The 23754-nt window shown below is 47.3% G+C and overlaps 1 protein-coding gene across 2 annotated transcripts; it reads left to right on the top strand.

Moving 5' to 3' along the window:
- The first annotated feature begins 2209 nt into the window (after window positions 1–2209).
- On the top strand, window positions 2210–12859 carry CSNK2B (casein kinase 2 beta). Of its 2 annotated transcripts, none has more exons than XM_073641721.1 (7): window positions 2210–2349; window positions 3956–4035; window positions 5977–6079; window positions 7992–8107; window positions 10825–10900; window positions 10984–11173; window positions 12541–12859. In XM_073641721.1, exons 2-7 carry the CDS (start codon window positions 3964–3966, stop codon window positions 12629–12631), a joined length of 648 nt encoding a protein of 215 aa, XP_073497822.1. In that variant the 5' UTR covers window positions 2210–2349; window positions 3956–3963; the 3' UTR covers window positions 12632–12859. The 2 variants fall into 2 exon arrangements, with proteins under 2 accessions (XP_073497822.1, XP_073497823.1); XM_073641722.1 differs by having other exon boundaries at window positions 2245–2401.
- The last annotated feature ends 10895 nt before the right edge of the window (window positions 12860–23754 follow it).

Below are 23754 nucleotides of genomic sequence, written 5' to 3'. Positions count from 1 at the left end.
GGGACGCAAGAGCGAATCAGCGAGTGAGAGTAAAAGACAGAGCACGTGATTGGTTGGAGCGTCGGGACGTCACGAGCTCGCTCGCAAGCGCGGTCAGCCGGCTTCTGTCAGCACTGCGCACTGTCTAACCCAGTAGGCTGAGTGACGTCAGCGGCAGATGACTACCCGCCGCCCCGCCCTCCTGATTTAGATTCCCAGCATGCTCTGCCCGCATGGCAGTTGCTGTCGTCTAAAGTGTCAAATTGTAGGATGTCAAAAAGAAGAGGACAAAGCTTCTCCTGCTGTAATGTAATGTTATCCTCCAGAAAGGAGTGACTGCAGGGGGTGAACTTGGTTAAAAACAATCTCATGCTAGTATAAAGCTATACAGAGAGTTCTCACCCTCCCTAGCACCAGTCTCAGGGTTTTGGCTATAGAGGTGACGTCATAACTACAGCTTACATCACCGCTGCAGCCAGTCACTAAGCTCAGCAGCTTTGCTGATGTAAATGAGATGAGTTCAGTGATTGGCTGCAGTGGTGACGCCATGACTACAGCTTACATCACCGCTGTAGCCAGTCACTAAGCTCAGCAGCTTTGCTGATGTAAATGAGATGAGTTCAGTGATTGGCTGCAGTGGTGACGCCATGACTACAGCTTACATCACCGCTGTAGCCAGTCACTAAGCTCAGCAGCTTTTCTGATATAGACAATTTGAGTTCAGTGATTAGCTGCAGTGGTGACCCCATGACTACAGCTTACATCACCGCTGCAGCCAATCACTAAGCTCAGCAGCTTTTCTGATATAGACAATATGAGTTCAGTGATTAGCTGCAGTGGTGACTCCATGTCTACAGCTTACATCACTGCTGCAGCCAGTCACTAAGCTCAGCAGCTTTTCTGATATAGACAATTTGAGTTCAGTGATTAGCTGCAGTGGTGACCCCATGACTACAGCTTACATCACCGCTGCAGCCAATCACTAAGCTCAGCAGCTTTTCTGATATAGACAATATGAGTTCAGTGATTAGCTGCAGTGGTGACTCCATGTCTACAGCTTACATCACTGCTGCAGCCAGTCACTAAGCTCAGCAGCTTTTCTGATGTAGACTAAATGAGTTCAGTGAATGGCTGCAGTGGTGACGCCATGACTACAGCTTAAATCAACGCTGCAGCCAGTCACTGGCCTCAGCAGCTTTGCTGATGTATACATCATGAGGTCTGAGTGATTGTCTGCAGCGGTGATGTAAAATGTCACCTCTGCAGCCAAAACACATAGACCGGAGAACGGGTGCTGATCCCGGGGATGGTGATCGTTATCTGTATTTGTTTTTTTCTTTATTAGAGATCACTTTTCTAAAAGTGGAAAACCCCTTTAAATGATAAAAGAGCCGTCAGGGGAAAGAACAATAATCTCCTGTTGTATTTGCCCAATCGCTACATTGATGTTTTCTTGGGGTCTTTGTTTTCTCCCCTACAGTGTTTATGTCATGTAGCATCCATATGACCGCTGCAGCCAATCGGTGGGTTCAGCAGCGTTGGAGTGCACCGCATGAGATCACTGATTGGCTGCAGCGGTCACGTGGTTCTACGGCTTGTAATGGATGTGGACCAGTAAACAAAGACTGGCGGGGACCCCCGTGATATCGGAGCGGAGGGGGGAGCAGGGAATAGTTGGGGATTTGGGCACTTTTCCAGTTTGTGGCTGATGTCAGTCCCAGGACAATAATGTTATTACTCATCCGTAAAAAATAAAATAAAAAATGTAAAAAAAAAAATCAAAAAAAATAAAATCTCCTTTTTCCCAGTGAAATAAAATCTTTGCTGTGGCGGCTCCGATAACCGTCCGGTCTGGGACAATATACTATCATCTAACCTGAACAGAAAGGGCCAAAAATGAAAAAGTCGCGTCTCCTGGTCATTGTTACCACACAGTGAACCCAAGAATAAGAATAATGGCAGAATTGCACTGGGGCCTGCGCCTCTATGCAGCTGGCAGTACGGCCAACACCTGACCGCCGGCGTGCAGTGCTAAACACCAATAGATGAGCCATTCATGTGACCAGCAGTGCAAATCATGGGGGACAAGCCACGTGAATGGGCCCATAACTCCCATGTATTTTCAGCCCTATAGTAAGATGCGGTAACGCTGTAGGTCCTCTGCTTTCTGTACAGTGATTTATGGCTGTTTGCGGTCACACCGCTGCCGTTACTATAGCGACAGGGCAGCGGTGACGCCACGGGCCGGAAGTCCATGCTCTGGACTACACTTCCCGTCGGCCTCGGACTCCACTTCCGGACACGCCTCTTCCGCTCCGGGCTGCTGCGGCGCATTCACAGAGGACCGGGCCTTGAGTGTGGCGGAGGCGGGTGAGAACGGGAGAGAACCGCCGCTTTTCCTGACCCCAGGGAGATAGAGCAGGTGTGAGGCCGGAGAGGGCGCCCCGTGCGGCGGGAGGGAGCCCGGCAGCCCCATCCCACCCTGTCCCCTACGTGCCCTCACCCCGACGGTTGTCAGTGCCCGGATGCTGCCTCCTCCTCGTCCCCTACACGTCACTGTGTCCCTCATTGTACTCCTGTCACCTCCCCGCGGCCCCTCCTGATACAGTCATCCCGATTTATTGCTTACTTTTATAAGACCTCCCCCCCAATAAAAAAAACATCCTCCAACACCTGCTGAATCCTATGTTATCTCCTATTACCTATTTCCCCTCTGCCCACAGGGGTCTCCGCTGCCCCTCTAGCCCCCCTGTCTGCCCTCTCCCTGCTGACCCTCTAGTCCCCTCGTCTATCCTCTCCCTGCTGACCCTCTAGTCCCCTCGTCTATCCTCTCCCCGCTGACCCTCTAGTCCCCTCGTCTATCCTCTCCCCACAGCCCCTTTAGTCCCCCCGTCTGTCCTCTCCCCGCAGCCCCTCTAGTCCCCCCCCCCGTCTGTCCTCTCCCCGCGGCCCCTCTAGTCCCCCCCCCCCCCCCCCGTCCGTCCGTCTGTCATCTCCCCGCGGCCCCTCTAGTCCCCCGTCTGTCCTCTCCCCGCCGCCCCTCTAGTCCCCCCGTCTGTCCTCTCCCCGCCGCCCCTCTAGTCCCCCCGTCTGTCCTCTCCCCGCCGCCCCTCTAGTCCCCCCGTCTGTCCTCTCCCCGCCGCCCCTCTAGTCCCCCCGTCTGTCCTCTCCCCGCCGCCCCTCTAGTCTCCCCGTCTGTCCCCATCCCCGCCGCCCCTCTAGTCTCCCCGTCTGTCCCCATCCCCGCCGCCCCTCTAGTCTCCCCGTCTGTCCCCATCCCCGCCGCCCCTCTAGTCTCCCCGTCTGTCCCCATCCCCGCCGCCCCTCTAGTCTCCCCGTCTGTCCCCATCCCCGCCGCCCCTCTAGTCTCCCCGTCTGTCCCCATCCCCGCCGCCCCTCTAGTCTCCCCGTCTGTCCCCATCCCCGCCGCCCCTCTAGTCTCCCCGTCTGTCCCCATCCCCGCCGCCCCTCTAGTCTCCCCGTCTGTCCCCATCCCCGCCGCCCCTCTAGTCTCCCCGTCTGTCCCCATCCCCGCCGCCCCTCTAGTCTCCCCGTCTGTCCCCATCCCCGCCGCCCCTCTAGTCTCCCCGTCTGTCCCCATCCCCGTCCTCTCATCCTCTAGTCCCCCCGACTATCCTCTTTCCTTTGGATTTTTCTCCTCCTGCCCCCCCTCTCTTCTACCTCTCTGACTATTGATACCCCCTCTGCTCTCCCTCCATTTTCTCTCCTCCTCGGCTCACTGGTTTCTTCCCTCTCCTCGATGCTTTTTTATACTCTAGTATTAGTTCAATGACGCATGATGCCTCCGCTATAACACTGCCCCCTGTGGGATGTGAGATGGTCTCTGGTCCCCTCCTGTGTTAGCAGCTTTAGGAGTTTCGCTCTTGCTGTCACATGTGCCCTGTCCGTCCTCCCCTGTGAGATCTCCCGTCTATGGTAACTGCATCCATTTACCTCTTTGTTTCTTGACTGACAGCCGGGAAAATGAGTAGTTCAGAAGAAGTGTCGTGGATCAGCTGGTTCTGCGGATTACGGGGCAACGAGTTCTTCTGTGAGGTGAGATCTCCGGTGCAGAAACCAAGCGACGTGCCGACTCAGAACCGGACGTGCGCATGAAATAAATGGCGTCAAGTCACTCAAGTTGTCTTTGCCCCATAAACTTTCACCCCCTCAAATATTAAATCCAGCGTTCCTGAACCATGCCCCTCTGAATGGTTACAGCTCGGCCGACAGACTAATCAAAGTGTCACAACACTAGCAATTTGATGGCTGAAAAAAAAGTGGTAAAACTTAAACAATGTAGATTTATCACTGAATAAAGTTATAACAGCTGAAAAGCAAAACCCCAAAAATGCTCCAACCACAACTCCAAAATAAATCTACTGAGCTGCAGAACCTCATGTGCACCCCAAGGGGAGACATCAACAAGAAAGCTATAGCTCTGGGAATGAAGAAAAAATATTTAGCAGACCTCCCATCATCTTAAAATGTCGGGGACCACATGTGACGACTGCAGAAGGATCGTGCAGCTGTAAGAGCGGGGAGGAGGCAGAGAGGGTTTATTACCATTAATGTGTCCTCACCCACTGTTCCTTTATTACCTTTTGGGGAAGGGAGGGGGCACAATTTGTGAAATATATATGAAAAACAATGAAGCCAAAAAGAAAGGGGGCGCGGCCAGCGACCCGCCATGTTCCGCGGCCGCGACCCGCCATGTTCCGCGCGGGTCCAGCATAGACTTGTATGGGTGCGTGCCGTCCAATATACGTTGCCAATCAGAGCATGGTAGAGAATAATGGCTGCTCTGTCCCATAGAATAATACTGAGCCGAGTGTCATGCGATAAAACATCGGATAGCACTCGGCCATGTTATACGCTCGTGTGACCCTGGTGTAATGGGAAGGGGACAGCGTTAAAAAGTTGCAGCAAACAATAATAAAATTAGATGCACATTTTTACACTTAGTTTTTTCATATATCTCCAAAAATAAGCAAAAGTTCTGAATAGAAAACGTGACATAATTATCAAGCTTCTCATGAAGATCAAGCAAATGAGGGGAAAAAAAGCTTTACAGCTCTTTAAGCCACATGTCCAAAAAAACAACAACCTGGGAATGGCCGGGTCAGAATCTGGTTAGAGTACGTTCCCCTGACGAGTATTTGTTAGGTTTTTGATGCTGCACATTGTTTGCACCTATAGACTAAATTTTTGATACTTAGCATTTGGCTTTGACAACTTTATTTATACAGTCATGTGCAAATTACATTTTTAGGGGTTTTTTTTTAGTGCTTTTCAGCACTTGCCGGTTTTCCCCATCTAAAGCCAAGTCTATGGGGAAAATCTGCTGATAAAACTCGGCGTACTCACAAAAGAAGCTGACATGTTGCAGGTTTGAAAAACGCACCGAAGATCAGTTTACGCGGAGTTAAAAAAAATAAATAAAGTGGGCAGGAGATTTTTTACTGGAACTGTAAGACACTGCTTTATTGATGCAGCGTCAAAACCTCATGGTGGGAATTTAACCTTTAAAGGGAGATGTAGACACAAGATCTGCAGATCGTAGATGTATGTGAGTGGGTCACACCACTGTGTCTGATACTGAGAGCAGACCGCTCGGTCTGATACTGGTCATCGGGCCACCACTTATCTGATGTTGATGGCCCATTGCAAGACCGTCAATGTTTTCGTCCCCAGAAAACCCCTTTATGTATTTATGGCACCGCCACATACTAACACACAGCCGCCTCTTTAGATGTGTGGCCCGGAACTAGTGAACCTGGAAGTATTTGTGGCTTGTCCTTCATGACTGTCACAACGGCATCAGCCCTTTAACCCAAAAAATGTTCCAGAGGTCCACAAATTATGCACGGTGGCTTAGTCTCAGGGTCGGTATTTTTGTGCTCATTAGGGGCCTCCATTCTTGCGCTGCGAGCAAACGTCCCACCAAGATTTCTCCTCCCCGTCTTGTTGACACTATTCTTTTGCTTTCTCGTACAGGTGGATGAAGATTATATTCAAGATAAATTCAACCTGACTGGACTCAACGAGCAGGTCCCTCACTATCGACAGGCACTGGACATGATCCTGGACCTAGAACCTGGTCAGTGTGCCAAGACCCCCGACCTTTCTTTATATGGACTTGTCCTAATGAAATAATCAAAGCCAACCAGGACAGATCCATATATTGTCATGGCCAAAAGTGTTAGCACCCTTAAAATTGTTCCAGAAAATTATTGCCATTCCACATGTTTTGTTACGCACACGTTTATTTCCTTTGTGTGTATTGGAACAACACAAAAAAACTGGAAAAAAAAGGGCAAATTAGACATAATTTCACAAAAAAAAAAAATGGGCCGGGCAAAATTGTGAAACAACTTTGTTTCAAGCATGTGATGCTCTTTCAAACTCACAAGTGGCAAGTAACAGGTGAGGACAATATGAAAATCACACCTGAAACCAGATAAAAAGGGGAGAAGTTGACTCAATCTTTGCATTGTGTGTCTGTGTGTTCCACACTAAGCTTGGAGAACAGAAAGAGAAGAAGAGAACTGTCTGAGGACTTGTGAACCAAAATTCTTGAAAAACATCAAAAATATTGAGGTTACAAGTCCATCTCCAGATCTTGATGTTCCTTTGTCCACAGTGTGCAACATAAGAAGTTTACAACACATGGCACTGTAGCTTATCTCCCGGGATGGGAACGGCAGATTTAAATTGATGAAAGGTTGCAATGCAGGATAGTCTGGATGGTGGATAAGTGGCCCCAATCAAGGTCCAAAGAAATTCAAGCTGTCCTGCAGGCTCAGGATGCATCAGTGTCAGCGCAAACTATCCATACACATTTGAATGAAATGAAACGTCATGGTAGGAGACTGAAGAAGAACCCACTGCTGACACACAGACCTAAAAAGCAAAACTGCAGTTTGCCAAAATGTACATGAGTCAGCCAAAATCCTGGGAAAGCATCTTGTGGAGAGATGAAACCAAGATAGAGCTTTTTTGTAAAGCATATGATCCTACTGTTTACCAAAAACAGAATGAGGCCTGCAAAGAAAAGAACACAGTACCTACAGTCAAATATGGTGGGGGTTGTGACTGTGTGCAAGGCATCATGAAATCTGAAGATTACCATAGGATTTTGGGTCGCAATGTAGTACCCAGTGTAAGAAACTTGGGATTGTGTCCTAGGTCATGGGTCTTCTAGCAGGACAATGACCCTAAACATACTTCAAGAAGAGTTCTGAAGTGACAGCAACGAGTTGAGATCTAAATCCCATTGAACACCTGTGGAGAGATCTTAAAATTGCTGTTGGGAGAAGACGCCTTCAAATATGAGAGACCTGGAGCAGTTTGCAAAAGAAGAGTGGTCAAAAATCTCAGCTGAGAGGTGTAAGAAGCTTGTTGATGGTTATAGGAAGCGATTGATCGCAGTTATTTATTCCAAAGGTTGTGCAATAAAATATTAAGTTGAGGGTGCCAGCAATTTTGTCCGGCCCATTTGTGGGGTTTCGTGTGGTATTATGTCCAATTTGCCTTTTTCTTTTTTTCTTTTTTTTTTACTCCCATTTTTTTGTGTTGTTCCAATACACACAAAGGCAATAAACCTGTATAACAAAACATGTGGATTTGCAATGATTTTCTGGAACAATTTCAAGGGTGCCAACACTTTGGGCCATGACTGTACATATTTCTTTGTGTACACAGATTGTGGGGAGGCACAGTGCTCGTAAAGCCCCGCAGTCCCATCCAACAGCTTATTGGCATTAATTCCAAAAGTCTGATTCCCTCAGATTTTCTATGAATGGCCTGTCTTACTAATGTTATAGAGCAGGTTAATGCACTTAATGTGGGTAAATGTAAATACTGCACCCCAAACTGGGAATGACGAGAGGATCTGGGCATCCGTTTTCACTTGTTCGCGGTCCATGTAGGGGTGCCACCGTCACATGGAGATCCCGGCTGATTTCAGTAGAGGACTGCACTAATTATTGTGTTTTCCTCCAATCCGACAGATGAGGAGTTGGAGGACAATCCGAACCAGAGCGACCTGATTGAGCAGGCGGCTGAGATGCTGTACGGACTGATCCACGCCCGCTATATCCTCACTAACCGCGGCATCGCCCAGATGGTGAGGACATTTGCTTTTCTATTAAGATGACATTTCACCCCCCAAACTAAAGGCCTTGTAATATGTTGGGTAGAAATTTGCTCTGTTGTGAATGGATATTTAGCGTTTCCTCACTTTATGGCTGCTGGCTTTAAAGGGGTTTTCTAGCTTTGGAAACTCCTAAGTCCTGTAACAAAAAAAACCTTGAGTTTTACTCACCCTCCCTCGCTCCACCACTGAGCCACTCTTCTTCCCCTGACAAAGCTAACGCGAAACGCGCGTTGGGGTACTTGGCAGTGTGGTTCAGCAATATGGCATATGGTTTGTATGAGTCTACAACATGATTAACTCAGGAGTAGGCTATTCAATGTAATCAAGGGGTTTTTGATATAGTTATGATACGCCTGGTTATATTGGTAGCACTGAGAATATCATTAATATCATACTGATTTACGATATATGTACATGATATTTCTCTACTTGTTGTCTTTAAGTATCTGGATCTGTATGCTAATTTTTAGGCATTGGCTTATGCTTGTATATCATATTAGTCTGTATATCTTTATATAGTAGCCATCTGTACTAATTAGTAAGACACCTATGCCATTTGCCTATGATCATCATATGACCACACTGCCCATTTAGTTTTTAATTGGGTTTTATAGGGGCTTTTTTTTATAGTTTATTCATCATCTGCTTTCGTGTGTTGCAATAAAGATTTAACAATTTTTGAGACCATTTTGAACTATTGGTTCTATCTTTCTACATTGATAAATGGTGGTAATAGTCTGGACATGACTGCTCTCAGTGGTGTCTGTCATTGTCTGCATTACTAATGACACGCCAACAGCGCTGCTGACGATCACTGAGCTCAGGCGGCTCAGTGATTGTCAACAGCACCATTGACATGTTGCTAGCGCTGCAGACAGTTGCTGACCCGAGGAGGACAAGTAAAGCACAGAGGGTGTTTGAGGGTTGCTCTCCACCCTTACGGGCTCCTTTGGCAATATTGCTTTGTGCGACATACACATTGAGCTGCTGCTTCTCGGACCAGGCGGGAAGCAAGAATTGTCCATGGCGGGAGGGGTTAAATCTTTGAGTCCTATTAAATATGTATGAGACATAACTGCACGGACTACTCCCCCCATCACTGGACAGATCATTAGTAGTGAACATATTGATCAGATGCCGCAGTGTTCCCCACTATGATGTGTTCTCTCACACGTGGATCTCTGCCCGGCAATAACAAGAGCACCCAGTCCTCCTCCCATCAGCAGCGGTCGTATCCTGCGGAGCCCGGAGAATCTCCCCGGTCCGTCAATACACATCAATCATTCAGCAGTTTTACTGCAGAGGCCGCTGCTCCTCCACAGCTGCACCCGGAGCCTCGTCCCCGGATCACTGCCGCGCTGCAGCTGCTGACCTGGGGTATTTCTAGAAGGTGATGGCATGAAATGTGACGGGCGCTGGGCACTATGCCAGTCTCTTCATCGTTGCTGTAGACCCTTTTGCAGCCATTATTTATCACGCCTAAAATAAAGGGAAGTGGAAGCCTTGAATAGACATCATTTACAACGCTGCTAATAAATATTAGATGCATTTGGGGGCACCTAAGACGAACAGATCACAGCCGTGCTGCCATAGAAATGCCGCTGTCAGTATCCGAGCGTGGCATCTAAATAGCGTCATTGACGGTGGACACGCCGGGGGCGTCGAGGGTCTGCCGGAGACCCCTTAACTTCAATGTTAATCCTCCTGTGAAGCCAAGATACAGTCTGAGCTCTATAGGTGAACCACAATTACACCATATACTGTAAGAGACTGGGATCGCAGTATACACTATCAGCAATAGACCCATCGCAGATTCAAGCCCCTCCGGGGATTAAAAAGTGAGGTATAAAACTAAATAGAAAATTAGAAAAATATATATAATTTTTAACATTTCGGACGCTTTTTTCTCCTTCAAAAATAAAGAAATGGATGTCTTTACAGTGCAACCTTCCTTGCTCATTTGTCCACTATTGTCTCCCATCCCCCAACAAAAACATGTAACTGATATAAAAACCTTTAAAAACACAACGAATGTCATAAAACAATGCGGAATTGCAATTTTTTATTTTATTTTATTTATTTGTTCAATTGTATTGCTCTGTTTTTCCCATTGTGGTAAAGTGATTGCTCTCAATCAAGATAACTCGGCTCATTAACTATCCCCTCCTGTGGCCGTGTAGACTGGAAAAATAAAAGTTCTTACTCTTCAAAGAAAGAGGAGGAAAAAACAAAAGCGCAAAAAAAATGGAAAGATTTCCTGGCCGTTACATTGTCGAAGGGAACTTTAAGACATTATGTACCTATGTGTATGGTAATCCATAATAAATGTCTATATGAGAGCCTGTCTGCGGCCGGCGCACGGATGGATTACAGCACACGGTGAGACCCTGCGAGGTTGCGGGCGCAGCGAGGTCCCTGCGAGGTTGCGGGCGCAGCGAGGTCCCTGCGAGGTTGCGGGCGCAGCGAGGTCCCTGCGAGGTTGCGGGCGCAGCGAGGTCCCTGCGAGGTTGCGGGCGCAGCGAGGTCCCTGCGAGGTTGCGGGCGCAGCGAGGTCCCTGCGAGGTTGCGGGCGCAGCGAGGTCCCTGCGAGGTTGCGGGCGCAGCGAGGTCCCCGCTAGTAATGTCCGCATTCGTTTCCCGTCCGGTCTGGACTCCCAGTAACTATTTCTCATTTCTTGTCTTTGCAGTTGGAGAAGTATCAGCAGGGAGACTTTGGTTACTGTCCCCGTGTTTACTGTGAGAACCAGCCCATGCTGCCCATCGGTAGGTCCCTGTCCTCCTCCCCCTGAGGCTTCCTGTCCTTCACATTGCATTAATGGCGACTCCGTCTCCCCCTTTTCCCGCAGGGCTGTCTGACATCCCCGGTGAAGCGATGGTAAAGCTGTATTGCCCCAAGTGTATGGATGTTTACACCCCCAAGTCCTCCCGTCATCATCACACAGACGGAGCATATTTTGGCACTGGATTCCCCCATATGCTCTTTATGGTTCACCCCGAGTATCGGCCCAAGAGACCCGCCAATCAGTTTGTCCCCAGGTAAGACGATTGGTGGTTAAGGGGGGGGACAGATTAGTTGCCGTTGCCGATCATTAGGATTCGCAGTACTGCGGGAACGTCATCTGTCCATGGGTGCCAAATGGGAAGCCCCCCCGAGCCGCCTCCTACCTGCCGTAACTCGCACATGACGTCATGCGGAGGCCGGCTGATAAAAACAGCGGCAAGTAGGAGGCAGCTCGTGGGGCTCCTGTCCGGTGGCCACAGTATAATGACGTGACTCACAGACCCGGGTCCTCAGAAACAATTTGCTGTTCTCTAGTTGGGATATTTTGCTGCATTCTGCCCTGTGTCCAGCAGGGGGCGCTCTTGGATATAAATGTCTGTGCCTTATGTGGGTTCCTGGTGTCAGGTCTTGTGATAGATCCTTTAGTAACGTACTGTAAATAGGGAAGCATCACACGAGGGTAATGGCCGCCAACTTCTATATTTAGTTAAGAAAAATTCTCACAAATGTTTTGTGGTGTAACTTTACATCTGCCGCTCGTCAGGCGCCGGCTTCTAATTGCTTCTTCCCAGCGTCCTAGATCTGAGGCGGCGCTCATCTTCCTCCGCTGGGAGATCCGACGAAGCTTTTAATTATGGGAACCAAAAGGATTCAGTGATCTTATGTAACTGACCACATGCAAAAAGGAAGAGAGAAAAAAGTTGGGAGGGGTCCGCAGCCTGCAGAAAAAAATCACGGCAGCAATGCGACTGTAGGTTTTTACTATGTGGAAAGGTAGTGAAGGTCCAGGAGACATAAAAATCCAATTTTATTTTATTTGCGTATTAGAGAAAATCTCCAATCGTAAAGTGCACAACAGCGAATACTTTGGAGGAAAGAACCTGGCGAAACCGCTCAAAAATAGTTACAGGCAGCAAGAGAAGTCAAGGTCAGATATAGTTACACGGTGATCTACCAGAACAATATGAGAAAAATCAGACAGAAATGTACGAATGAAATGCCGTGGACACCGGCTCATCCACTAGGACGCACATGATGTGTGTTTCGCAACCGCTTCATCAGGGGGATGTTGCAGAGTAGGAAACCTTAATATTTTTGTGTTTGTTATGTTACTTGGCACCATCCCCCTTCTGTATCGCATCTTATTCTTTATAAATGGGCCTTATTTTTATCTCTGCCTTGACTGACAGCAGCGTTACTTATTGTCATAGCCCGGGCGCTTAGAAGGATGGCTATCCTAATTGTTCTCCCCTTCCAAGAGCGATTCTTTTTTTTTTTTTTTTTTTTTTTTTTTTTTTTTTCAGCTTTGTTGTGTAATTTGAAACTGCAACTCGTCCGGCCCGAAAAAAATTAATGACGCTGGAATTCAAAGCTTAATTCTCACTTATCTCTCTGTTCCCAGGTTATATGGCTTCAAAATCCACCCCATGGCGTATCAGCTCCAGCTCCAGGCAGCCAGCAACTTCAAAAGTCCTGTGAAGACGATGCGCTGAGCATCCTCCCCGGCAGACGGTTTCAGTATCGGGCCCCATCACCCTCCCCAAAGCCTCACGTTATTGCCCCAGGTCATGGCGCAATGGTTTTTTTGTTGTTTTTTTTCCTTTTCGATGTATGATTTTCCAACCTTTTATTTTCATTTTAGTCCTGTTAAGAGTGTGTTCATATACAGCCAGCAACTGTGGTGGAAGAAATAAAATTATATAGAATGAAACATAAGATAAGTTTTTTGTTTTTTTTTGTCTTATCTAAAGAAGCACAAACTAGGAGGAGCGGTGAGTAGACTTCAGAAAACGCCAGCTGAGCTCTGAACTTACAGCTGCACGAGAGGGAGAAAGCAACAAAGGAGTCCTAGCCAGCAGCATACAGCCGAGGGTTAGATATCATGTATGTCATGTTTCAAGGAAATGTGCAGTACCCATCTATGCCCCAGTGGGCAAATGTGCCACTCTTTCTATAGGAAAAAAAGTATTTTATTGGGGAGGGGGCAGTCTGTTATCATGTTAAGTGCCTATCTATCATGTGGAGTCTTTACATTTAGCTGCTAGGAGGATTTGATTCCTAGTCTAATATCTGAAGGGTTTTCTCCTACTTCACCTACTGGAATGCAATTACTTTATGATAAGAGCGAGCGCCACATAAGGACCTCCGCTGTGTACATTACGAAAAAAAAGAAAATGTCCTGGGGTGTAAGGAATTTGCACAGAGACTTAACTTTTTTTTTTTCTGTAACTTTATAGGATTTGTTTAATTCAGGAATATAGATATGTATGTATATGTGTGTCTGTATATATATGTACATACACACACTGCTCAAAAAAATAAAGGAAACGCTCAAATAACACATCCTAGATCTGAATGAATGAAATATTCTCATTGAATACTTTGTTCTGTACAAAGTTGAATGTGCTGACAACAAAATCACACAAAAATCATCAATGGAAATCACATTTATTAACCAATGGAGGCCTGGATTTGGAGTCACCCCAAAATTAAAGTGGAAAAACACACTACAGGCTGATCCAACTTTGATGTAATGTCCTTAAAACAAGTCAAAATGAGGCTCAGTATTGTGTGTGGCCTCCACGTGCCTGTATGACCTCCCTACAACGCCTGGGCATGCTCCTGATGAGGCTGAGGATTGTGTGGCCTCCACGTGCCTGTATGACCTCCCTACAATGCCTGGACATGCTCCTGATGAGGCTGAGTATTGTGTGTGGCCTCCACGTGCCTGTATGACCTCCCTACAACCCCTGGGCATGCTCCTGATGAGGTTGCGGTTGGTCTCCTCTGGGATCTCCTCCCAGACCTGGACTAAAGCATCCGCCAATTCCTGAACAGTCTGTGGTGCAACGTGACGCTGGTGGATGGAGCGAGACATGATGTCCTAGATGTGCTGAATCGGATTCAGGTCTGGGGAACGGGTGGGCCAGTCCATAGCTTCAATGCCTTCATCTTGCAGGAACTGCTGACACACTCCAGCCACATGAGGTCTGGCATTGTCCTGCATTAGGAGGAACCCAGGGCCAACCGCACCAGCATATGGTCTCACAAGGGGTCTGAGGATCTCATCTCGGTACCTAATGGCAGTCAGGCTACCTCTGGCGAGCACATGGAGGGCTCTGCGGCCCTCCAAAGAAATGCCACCCCACACCATTACTGACCCACTGCCAAACCGGTCATGCTGAAGGATGTTGCAGGCAGCAGATCGCTCTCCACGGCGTCTCCATACTCTGTCACATGTGCTCAGTGTGAACCTGCTTTCATCTGTGAAGAGCACAGGGCACCAGTGGCGACTTTGCCAATCCTGGTGTTCTGTGGCAAATGTCAAGCATCCTGCATGGTGTTGGGCTGTGAGCACAGCCCCCATCTGTGGACGTCAGGCCCTCATACCATCCTCATGGAGTCGGTTTCTAACCGTTTGTGCAGGCACATGCACATTTGTGGCCTGCTGGAGGTCATTTTGCAGGGCTCTGGCAGAGCTCCTCCTGTTCCTCCTTGCACAAAGGCGGAGGTTGCGGTCCTGCTTCTGAGTTGTTGCCCTCCCACGGCCCCCTCCACGTCTCCTGGTATACTGGCCTGTCAACTGGTAGGGCCTCCAGCCTCTGGACACTACGCTGACAGACACCGCAAACCTTCTTGCCACAGCTCGCATTGATGTGCCATCCTGGATGAGCTGCACTACCTGAACAACTTCTGTGGGTTGTAGAGTCCGTCTCATGCTACCACGAGTGTGAAAGCGCAACCAACATTCAAAAGTAACCAAAACATCAGCCAGAAAGCATTGGTAGTGAGATGTGGTCTGTGGTCCCCACCTGCAGAACCACTCCTTTATTGAGGGTGTCTTGATAATTGCCAATAATTTCCATCTATTGTCTGTTCCATTTGCACAACAGCATGTGAAATTGATTGTCAATCAGTGTTGCTTCCTAAGTGGACTGTTTGATTTCACAGAAGTTTGATTTACTTGGAGTTATATTCGGTTGTTTAAGTGTTCCCACCCCCACCCCACCCTGGTATGCATGGCACACCCACCCCCATCCTGGTATGAATGGCACCCCCATCACACTGCACACATAAAAAAAATAAAGAATTATGCTCACCTCCCCTCTGCTCCAGCGCTGCATCCTGTTCTGATGTAAGCAGCTGATCTCAGCGTGTGAGCAGTGCATGACGTTACTGCCATGCGCCCTCACACGCTGAAGTGAGCTGCCAGAATATTCACACAGTTCGGGCGTGGGGAGCAGTGAATATTCATTTTCTTTTAACAGCGGGCACAGTGTTAGCTGCAGCAGGCGGTTACTGCCTCTGTGACCCGCTCCCTCGCATCCCCCATGCACCCCAAAATTTTGAGGCGGAAAATAGAAATAAATAAATGTTATAATATGTCAAATGGGGGTCAGTCTTATAGGAGGCAGGGTTGCTGCTGCAGGAAGCCGGTGGGGCGAAGCTGTGGGCCCTGTGCTGGGAGGAGGGGGTGTCACGGCGGTGGGCTTCATGAAAGGTTCGGTGATGCAGGAAAGAGCAGAGTCCCCATTGTTCACATTGCTCTCCAGGCGGTGGGCTTCAGGAAAATGGCCACATGCACAGATTGAGATCTCGGCTAGTCATTAATCTCGTCTAAAAATTAGTTGTCTGATTAGCAAAATGGGGAGGGGGGGGGGTACTTACATAACTGTGCAAAAGGCATAGAAAAAAAAATTGGGCTTTTGGCCGAACCTTCCTTCTTGTGGCTCCAATTCGACTATAAGCAAACCATCATTTCTGCTTGTTTTTCCATTACTGTGAGCTAAGCCAAGATGGAAGGACGTCTGACCACACAGGTTTTGTTTGTAGTCTGTTACCATGGAGATCTGTAGAAACAAAACCGTAGCAAATATTTGCTTGTGACCCATTGCAAGGCAGATTCAGTTTATTTTTTAAATGTTATTTAATTGTGATGTATACCCCCGAGCCTAGCGTCCAGGGGGATCCGATGTGGTGTCCTCTCTGTGCCAAATAATGGGTTTTGCGTGCAGTTGTCCTGGTTCATGTTTTAATGTTATGCAGAATATCCTTTTTTTTTCCCACAAACCATTGCTTTATGCCTCATTTGGAGCACAGGGGCATTTGCTATGATGAGGGGTTAGTCTGACATTTTTTTTTATTTTATGGGGGGGGTTGTTGGGAGGACCTTTTAAGGATTAGTGTCTGCTGTACGGAATAGAAAAGTACAATGCATTGTCTACTAGATTGAGTAACCGAAGATTCTGCAGAAACTTATTGTCTGGAGTCGTAACTTCTAAATTTGGTCTCCGTGCCAGAAGGCGATTGTCATGTGTTGTTGACTCATCATTGCAATTATCAGCATCTTCCATTGAGGTGAACGTAACTAGCAAATAGATTCTCGCTCTGTTACATTTCATCATGTCCATCCAAATACTCGTTTGCGCTCTTCATCTTCCTTAAAGGGGTTTTCCCACTGACGTCTTCCGCGGCAATTACACTTGGCATGAGGGAAGGATGTTTTTCATCTGTTACTTCCACATTGAAACCCGCAGGCAGGTTACATGTGACCGACCTAATTTCACATATAACTCAAGCGAGCAATCTGATTAGCCCATCCCATGACTCTCGTCAGGGGTGGGCGATCTATTAGGCAGCAAAAGGACAATTAGTTCTTGAAGTTGAGGGGTTGTAAACGGCAAAAAAATAGGACAAGTGAAAGCAGGAGTGACTATAAAGAGCCAAGCTGTGGTAGGTAGGGTCTGAGCATCTCCGTTGGTTCGTACCCATCAAGAGTTGTTCAAGGAAGGAAATCCAGTGGATGGGGAGCGAAAGCGTCCGGTCACAGACTATGGAAGATTTATGGTAGAACAGATTGATGGACACCTCACTGTTGGCAAAAATATAAAAAAATGTCAGAACATCACAAGCTTCTGGGTATTCGCGGAACATTCACCGTGCCCGAGCTGACCCCTACACCCTAGTGAAAGGCCATACATTGGTTATGGGAACTGGACCATGGAGCAATGGAAGAAGGTGGCCTGATTTGAAGAATCACATTTACTTTTACATCGTGTGGACAGAGATGGCACAAAAACGCATCATGGGAAGAAGACTAGCCGGCGGAGAAAGTGTGATGTTCTGGGCAACTTACCACCTACCTATACGTTGTACAGACCAAATACCTCCCTTATGGCTGCGGGATTCCCTCATGACAGTGGTCCCTCCAAAAGGATAGCACCTCTGTAATAATGGTGCCAGAATAGTTTGTGGAACACAACAAAGAGTTCAAAGCAGTGGCGTGTCCCCTAAATTCCCCCAGATCTCTATCCTATCGATCATCTCTGTCCTGGCCCCAGTGTTGTTCAACATTTTTATAAATGTTCTAGATAAGGGAACTAAATGTAAACTGATCAAATTTGCAGACGATGCAAAGTTTGGAGGGATAGCTAAAGCCCCCGTCTCACATAGCGAGATCGCTAACGAGATCGCTGCTGTGTCACGGTTTTGGTGACGCAACAGCGACCTCACCAGCGATGTTGCTATGTGTGACACTTTGCAACGATCAGGCCCCGGCTGTGAGATCGCTGCAAAGTGTCCTGGACCATTTTTTGGTCGTTGCTCTCCCGCTGGTCAGCACACATCGCTGTGTGTGACCAGCGGGAGCAGCGATCAGGCTGGTAACTATGGTAAACATAGGGTTACTAGGGGCACACGCGCACCTAGTAACCCGCTGTTTATCATGGTTACGAGCCTGCTAAAGTGAGCGGTAACCTCCCGCTCACTGTAGCAGAGTGGTAACCATGATAAACAACGGGTTACTAGGAGCGCGTGTGCCCCTGGTAACCCGATGTTTACCATAGTTACCAGCCTGCTTCTGCTTCAGCAGGCTGGTAACCGGAGCAGGACATCGTGGAAAGATTCTTTCCACGATGTCGCTGCTTCCCTGATCGTTGGTGAGCCTGCCTGTTTGACAGCTCACCAGCGACCACATAGCGACGCAGCAACGATCCCTGACAGGTCGTATCGTTGTCGGGATCGTTGCAGCGTCGCTAAGTGTGACGGGGCCTTAACACTACATAGAGAAGACAGAGAAAGGATTCAGAAGTATCTAGATAAACTTGAACAATGGGCAGCGACCAATAGAATGGTATTTAATGGAGAATTGCAAGATTCTACATCTGGGCAAGAAAAACAAAGATTACATCTACAGAAGGGGAGGAACAGAGCTAAGAAACAGCACATGTGAAAAAGACTTGGGTATACTAATTAGTGATGAGCGAGCATGCTCGTTGCTCGAGATTTACGAGCATGCTCGGGCGAGCACCTATTATCTTCAGCGTGCTCGGGCGTTAAGTTTTCGTCGCTCCCTGAACATGATTTGCGACTGTTTGACAGCTTTAATACATGTGAGGAATGACTGTTTTTCCAGAATTCCTCACATGTATTAAAGCTGTCAAACAGTTGCAAATCATGTTCACGGAGCGACGAAAACTTAACGCCTGAGCACGCTGAAGATAATAGGTGCTCGCCCGAGCATGCTCGTAAATCTCGAGCAACGAGCAACTCGATCATCACTAATACTAATAGATCACAGACTTCACATGAGTCAACAGTGTGATGCAGCAGCAAAAAAGGCAAACAGAGTTCTGGGATGTATTAAGAGAAGCATAGAGTCTAGATCACGTGAAGTAATTATCTACCTCTACTCCTTCTTGGTCAGACCTCATCTGCAATACTGTGTACAGTTCTGAGCAACACATTTTAAAAAAAGACATTGAAAAACTGGATCATGTTCAGAGAAGAGCGACCAGGATGGTGAGCGGACTGCAAAGTATGTCCTACGAGGAACGGTTAAAGGATCTGGGAATGTTTAGCTTGCAAACAAGAAGGCTAAGAGGAGACTTAATAACTGTTCACAAATATCTGAAGCGATGTCACAGCGTATAGGGATCTGTGGCACCCTAGGTCTGGTCGCCACAGTGGCAGCAATGTCATGTCTGAGAGCAGGTGGGAGGTTCCCTGGTTGGGGACAATTAGCATGCAGCACCTCCTGCCTCAGTCCAGGAACAGGAGAAACCTGCCCTTTATAAACTGGATCTGGGACGAGGTTAGGGAGACCAGCCAGAGACCAGTTAGAATCTAGTTCCAGAGACAGGGACAGGTCAGCAGCAGGCTGAGGAGTCCCTGTAGGCAGAGGAGGAACACAAGGCCAGGAGGGGAGCTAGAAGAGCTCATCCTGGCTAGAGACTTACAAAGCCGGACACTGGAGTCTGGAGCTGTGAGGGTTATAAGCCCAGCAGCAGAAAACCACCACGCAGGGGACTTCAAGTCCTCTGGCCCGAGGAAGCCCGGAGGCTCAGCCACACGAGAGGGACCACTACTGCCCTGGAGGGGTGAGAAGTACGGAAGGCCCGAGTCACCAGTCATACGGGTGAGAACAACACGGTACACTCAGAGACGTGGGCTACCACTACACTACAGCAGGATAGCCAAGAAAGAGTGAAGTCAGCACGGTAGGCCTACAAACTCCCCCTGACCAGCGGGATTTCCCAGTTGCTCTCAGACTGACCAGGCCTCCATTGTTAACCTGTATTCCGGACGGGTCCCTTAATACCACCAACAGTAAAGACCCTGATTTGCATGACAGACTCCGTGTGGTTACTGCTGCTCCCACGCACCATCACCACCAACATCCCTATTTACTGCCCTGAGGCTATACTCCTCCCGTGGGGAGTTGTACTACACTCTGCTGCACCCACAACACCAGCCTCAGCGGTCTGCCCTGCAGCGGCGGTTCATCCTGACCGCAATCCACGGGTGGCGTAGTCGGACATTTAAAATACAACAAACAGACTGCCATTCGGTTTGACCACCCTGAGCCACGGACCGGGTCACCGCCATGCGGAGACTACAACCCCCAGCATCCACAAAAGGTCCAGTTCTGGGTTCCCCACACGGCCCAGGGGGCACATCAGATCATCCTTATTCTCATTTGCACATGGAAACACGAGAAGCAATGGAAGGAAACTGAAACGGAGAATATACAGATTAGATATTAGAAAAAAACTTTTTGACAGTTAGGGTGATCAATGAGTGGAACAGGCGGCCACGAGAGGTGGTGGGTTCTCCTTCAATGGAAGTCTTCATACAGAGGCTGGACAGACAAAAATGCTGAAGGAATTGACAGTACCCGACATATGTGTGACCCCTAGTTACACACCTCAGATGTTCAAAAAAAAAACACAATGCATCACTACAGACCTCTCTGACCACCATCCAGTCCTCTTCTTTTCACTGCCTCGCGCCGCAGATCCCTATCTTCACTATAGAACAGAACTCCAGGCCAGTGCTCACTGTGCGGCACAAGGTCACGCGTTCATGCAGCCTTTTGAAGCGCAGTGACCTTCAGCCTGGATGTGGCCGGTTGTCTTGGCCTATGGAACGGTGGCGGAAATAAGACTGGACTTCGACTAGTGAGGCAGATGGAGAGCTGAGTATTGGTTAAAAAAATACCTCTCCATTTGCTCGATGATTGCCTTCCGGTCCTCTTCTTTCAGCCACATCTCTTAGACTTCTGGCCACGAGCAGGTCTTGATGGTCAATGTGCATCATAAGGACTCGATGTTGACTTTGTGACAATATGACGCGGAGTAACCTCTGATTTCTGGATGCGTCTATAAGTCCTAGCCTGTAATATAGAAGCCATAAGAATGCAGCGCACCCTATGACAGAAAGAAGAGGGTTGGATGGTGGGCGGTGAGCAGCTGTGAGGTATTAGTTCTTTTTTTTTTTTCCCCAACCCCGTTCCACATTATATATATATAATCTGTGTTACCAACAAGACCTTTGTGAGATGGAGGAAACTTCTGACTTGCTCGCACCACCCAGGAGCTCTCTAACATGGCTCCAAGAAGAGCCCGTCCACTTCTGGAGAGTGGAAAGGTCCTTCACCAGAATTCATCCTAGAGACGGAAAAAGTCCCACAATCTGCAGATTACACCTCACTGGCTGTCCCACTTCTACGATACATCGACAGCTGCCTTTTATTCCAGGATCCGGCTCTGCTTTCCTGATTGTACTGAATAAATAATTCTCCCTGTGAGAACAAGATAACGGGTCCAGAGAGCTCAGAGATTGGGTTTATCAACAGCGTTAAGTGGTTTTAAATAGTTTCTGATACGTTTCTGATTTCCACAACGCGTTAGGTCACTTGTGAGGTCATACGACTGAGCTGACAGCGATTTATAGTTTATGTAACAGTCATCACATGGTGATGTAGTCCAGCCGTAATAGTCGGGATCAAAAATAAAGGGATATAAAGTTAAGAAGTTAGGATATCCATATACATGCATACAATCAGCACAGTTCTATTATTGGGGTTTTCCAGGACTTTGATATTAACCAATCCTTATAATTAGGCATCAATATCAATATTAGTCTCCTGGTACCACCACCAATCATCTGATTGAAGACGTCTCGGCTCACCTGGATCGGGCACAGCTCTCTGAATGGTACTGCTTCTTTCTCACATTCACTTGTATGACCAAGAACTGCACTACCATCTATAGCTATTACGTAATGTATGGCGCTGCAGGATATCCCTTAGAGACATGTCTAAAGTGACTTGAAGACTATAATGTGTTTTAACCCTGTTATTGAGTCAAGTCTTGGGGTGGGATAGCAGGTAGTATAATGTCTCTGGAGACCCCAATGCCAGAGATAGAGTGATGTAACTGCAGTCATTGAGGGAAAGATTGATGAGCTGTGGATGGTGGTTTGGCACCAAGGGGCAAAGTGCAGTCGGACTTCACGTAGTAGCATTAGGACTGGTCTGAAGCAGCTTGTCAATCACATATAGTCAGAGGGCTACACGCAACGATTGTGTGCTTAAGGAAGGACCCTGGAGTTTGAGGTTCCAGTATGGTATCATGTAGCAAGGGTGGATTGATAAATGATGGACTACCCTTCAACCTGAGGGATTTGTAGAAGTGAATGGGACTGAGGACTCTTTGGAGTGTGTGGAGAGTGTTCCTACTTATAGAAAGTCTGTGAACTTATTGTGTGTTATTCAGCTTTTCTGCGCTGATGTTCAGTGGTCAGTTGTCAAAGGACCGTCCGAAGGTCTCTGAGGAGTAACATTGACCAGTCTAGAATGTGTTAAACTGTCAAAATTGTGTTATAGAACATTCAATTGTTCCGCAACAGCCAAAGCGACCAGCAACCATCAAGCATAATAATGCCACCTAGACTATCATATCCATGAAGCATATTGCACCTTTCTTTGGCAACTCCAACCACTTCAATGTGAAGAAAATAAAGTTATCTTCATCCTGACTACAATACAAAAATGGCACCTCTTAATGGCAACCTGTGAACTCACCAAGGTTGAGGATGGGGTTACACATTAACAGTATCTGGATGTAGACCAACCAAGTGTTGTGTCACCGGTGAAGTTGGAGCCTTCAATCCCTTGTAGAGTAACAACCTATATCTCGGCCAATGTGACCTGCTACAAGTATGGCCAACATGAGCTTAGTCAAGGCCACCTTGCCATGACTAAGGAAGGTAGGGCTGTGGTTTATGTGACCTACTTCATGATGCCATGTTACAAAACTTGCGCCGTTTCCTCTGCGGTGAGGATAATTGTAGTCATTACCACAAGAGAGAGAACTCCTGAAGAACGCCCTGTACGTCAGACACGAGGGGTGACTCTAGGGCTCCAATGTAAAATCTGTAATGAGGCCATACTTACTATGTGCCATTTATAATACTGCTAGCTTTTTCTTGTGGCAGAGTGCCCGTGCCTCTGACGCCTGTAACACCTTCTGCTCCACTCCTGGCCCTCCTTGCCACCTAGTCTTCTACAAACTTTGAGTTATCTATATATCATTATTATGTAATATTATACAGATATACATTGATATGTTTTTATTGTTCGGGGGGTACTTTCTAATAACGAAATCTCCAACAGAATATTTCAGGGGAATATCAGGAAACATGATATCCTCGAGGAACTGTTCCCAGCTCAGGGAAGATGACACTGCTGAGCCAACTCCCAATCTGATATCTTCAGCACTAAGTGTAGATGATGTACTGTAACTTTGCAGACTATGGGATTTAGATCGTAGAGATAACATAACAATGTAATAGGAAATATTAACATTTGTATATATTATCAAAACTTCTTGTAATTACGGATAGTATACAGGCCAGTACAGTATAGCTCGGGGCAAGGCAGGCCCCTACCTCATAACACATTATCACTCCCTGAGTCTCCTCTACAAGTACAGTATTAGATGTCTTATCTCCCAAGAACATTTATTGTATTTTGAGGAAAATACTGATAAAAGTCATATACAGTACAGACCAAAAGTTTGGACACACCTTCTCATTTAAAGATTTTTCTGTATTTTCATGACTTTGAAAATTGTACATTCACACTGAAGTCATCAAAACTATGAATTAACACATGTGGAATTATATACTTAACAAAAAAGTGTGAAACAACTGAAAATATGTCTTATATTCTAGGTTCTTCAAAGTAGCCACCTTTTGCTTTGATGACTGCTTTGCACACTCTTGGCATTCTCTTGATGAGCTTCAAGAGGTAGTCACCGAAAATGGTCTTCCA

The sequence above is a fragment of the Phyllobates terribilis genome, unplaced genomic scaffold (genome assembly GCF_046119375.1).
Source record: "Phyllobates terribilis strain yellow unplaced genomic scaffold, ASM4611937v1 Scaffold_7__3_contigs__length_470593459, whole genome shotgun sequence".
Lineage (NCBI taxonomy): Eukaryota > Metazoa > Chordata > Amphibia > Anura > Dendrobatidae > Phyllobates > Phyllobates terribilis.
This window is presented reverse-complemented; position numbering and strand designations above follow the sequence as displayed.

What these genes read in the sequence shown, in the direction of transcription:
- CSNK2B (XM_073641721.1), top strand. Translation starts at nt 3,964, where the DNA reads ATGAGTAGTTCAGAAGAAGTGTCGTGGATCAGCTGGTTCTGCGGATTA. An exon ending in GATCCTGGACCTAGAACCTG is followed by an intron (nt 6,080 to 7,991) that starts GTCAGTGTGCCA and finishes CCAATCCGACAG; the next exon opens with ATGAGGAGTTGGAGGACAAT. An exon ending in GCCAATCAGTTTGTCCCCAG is followed by an intron (nt 11,174 to 12,540) that starts GTAAGACGATTG and finishes CTCTGTTCCCAG; the next exon opens with GTTATATGGCTTCAAAATCC.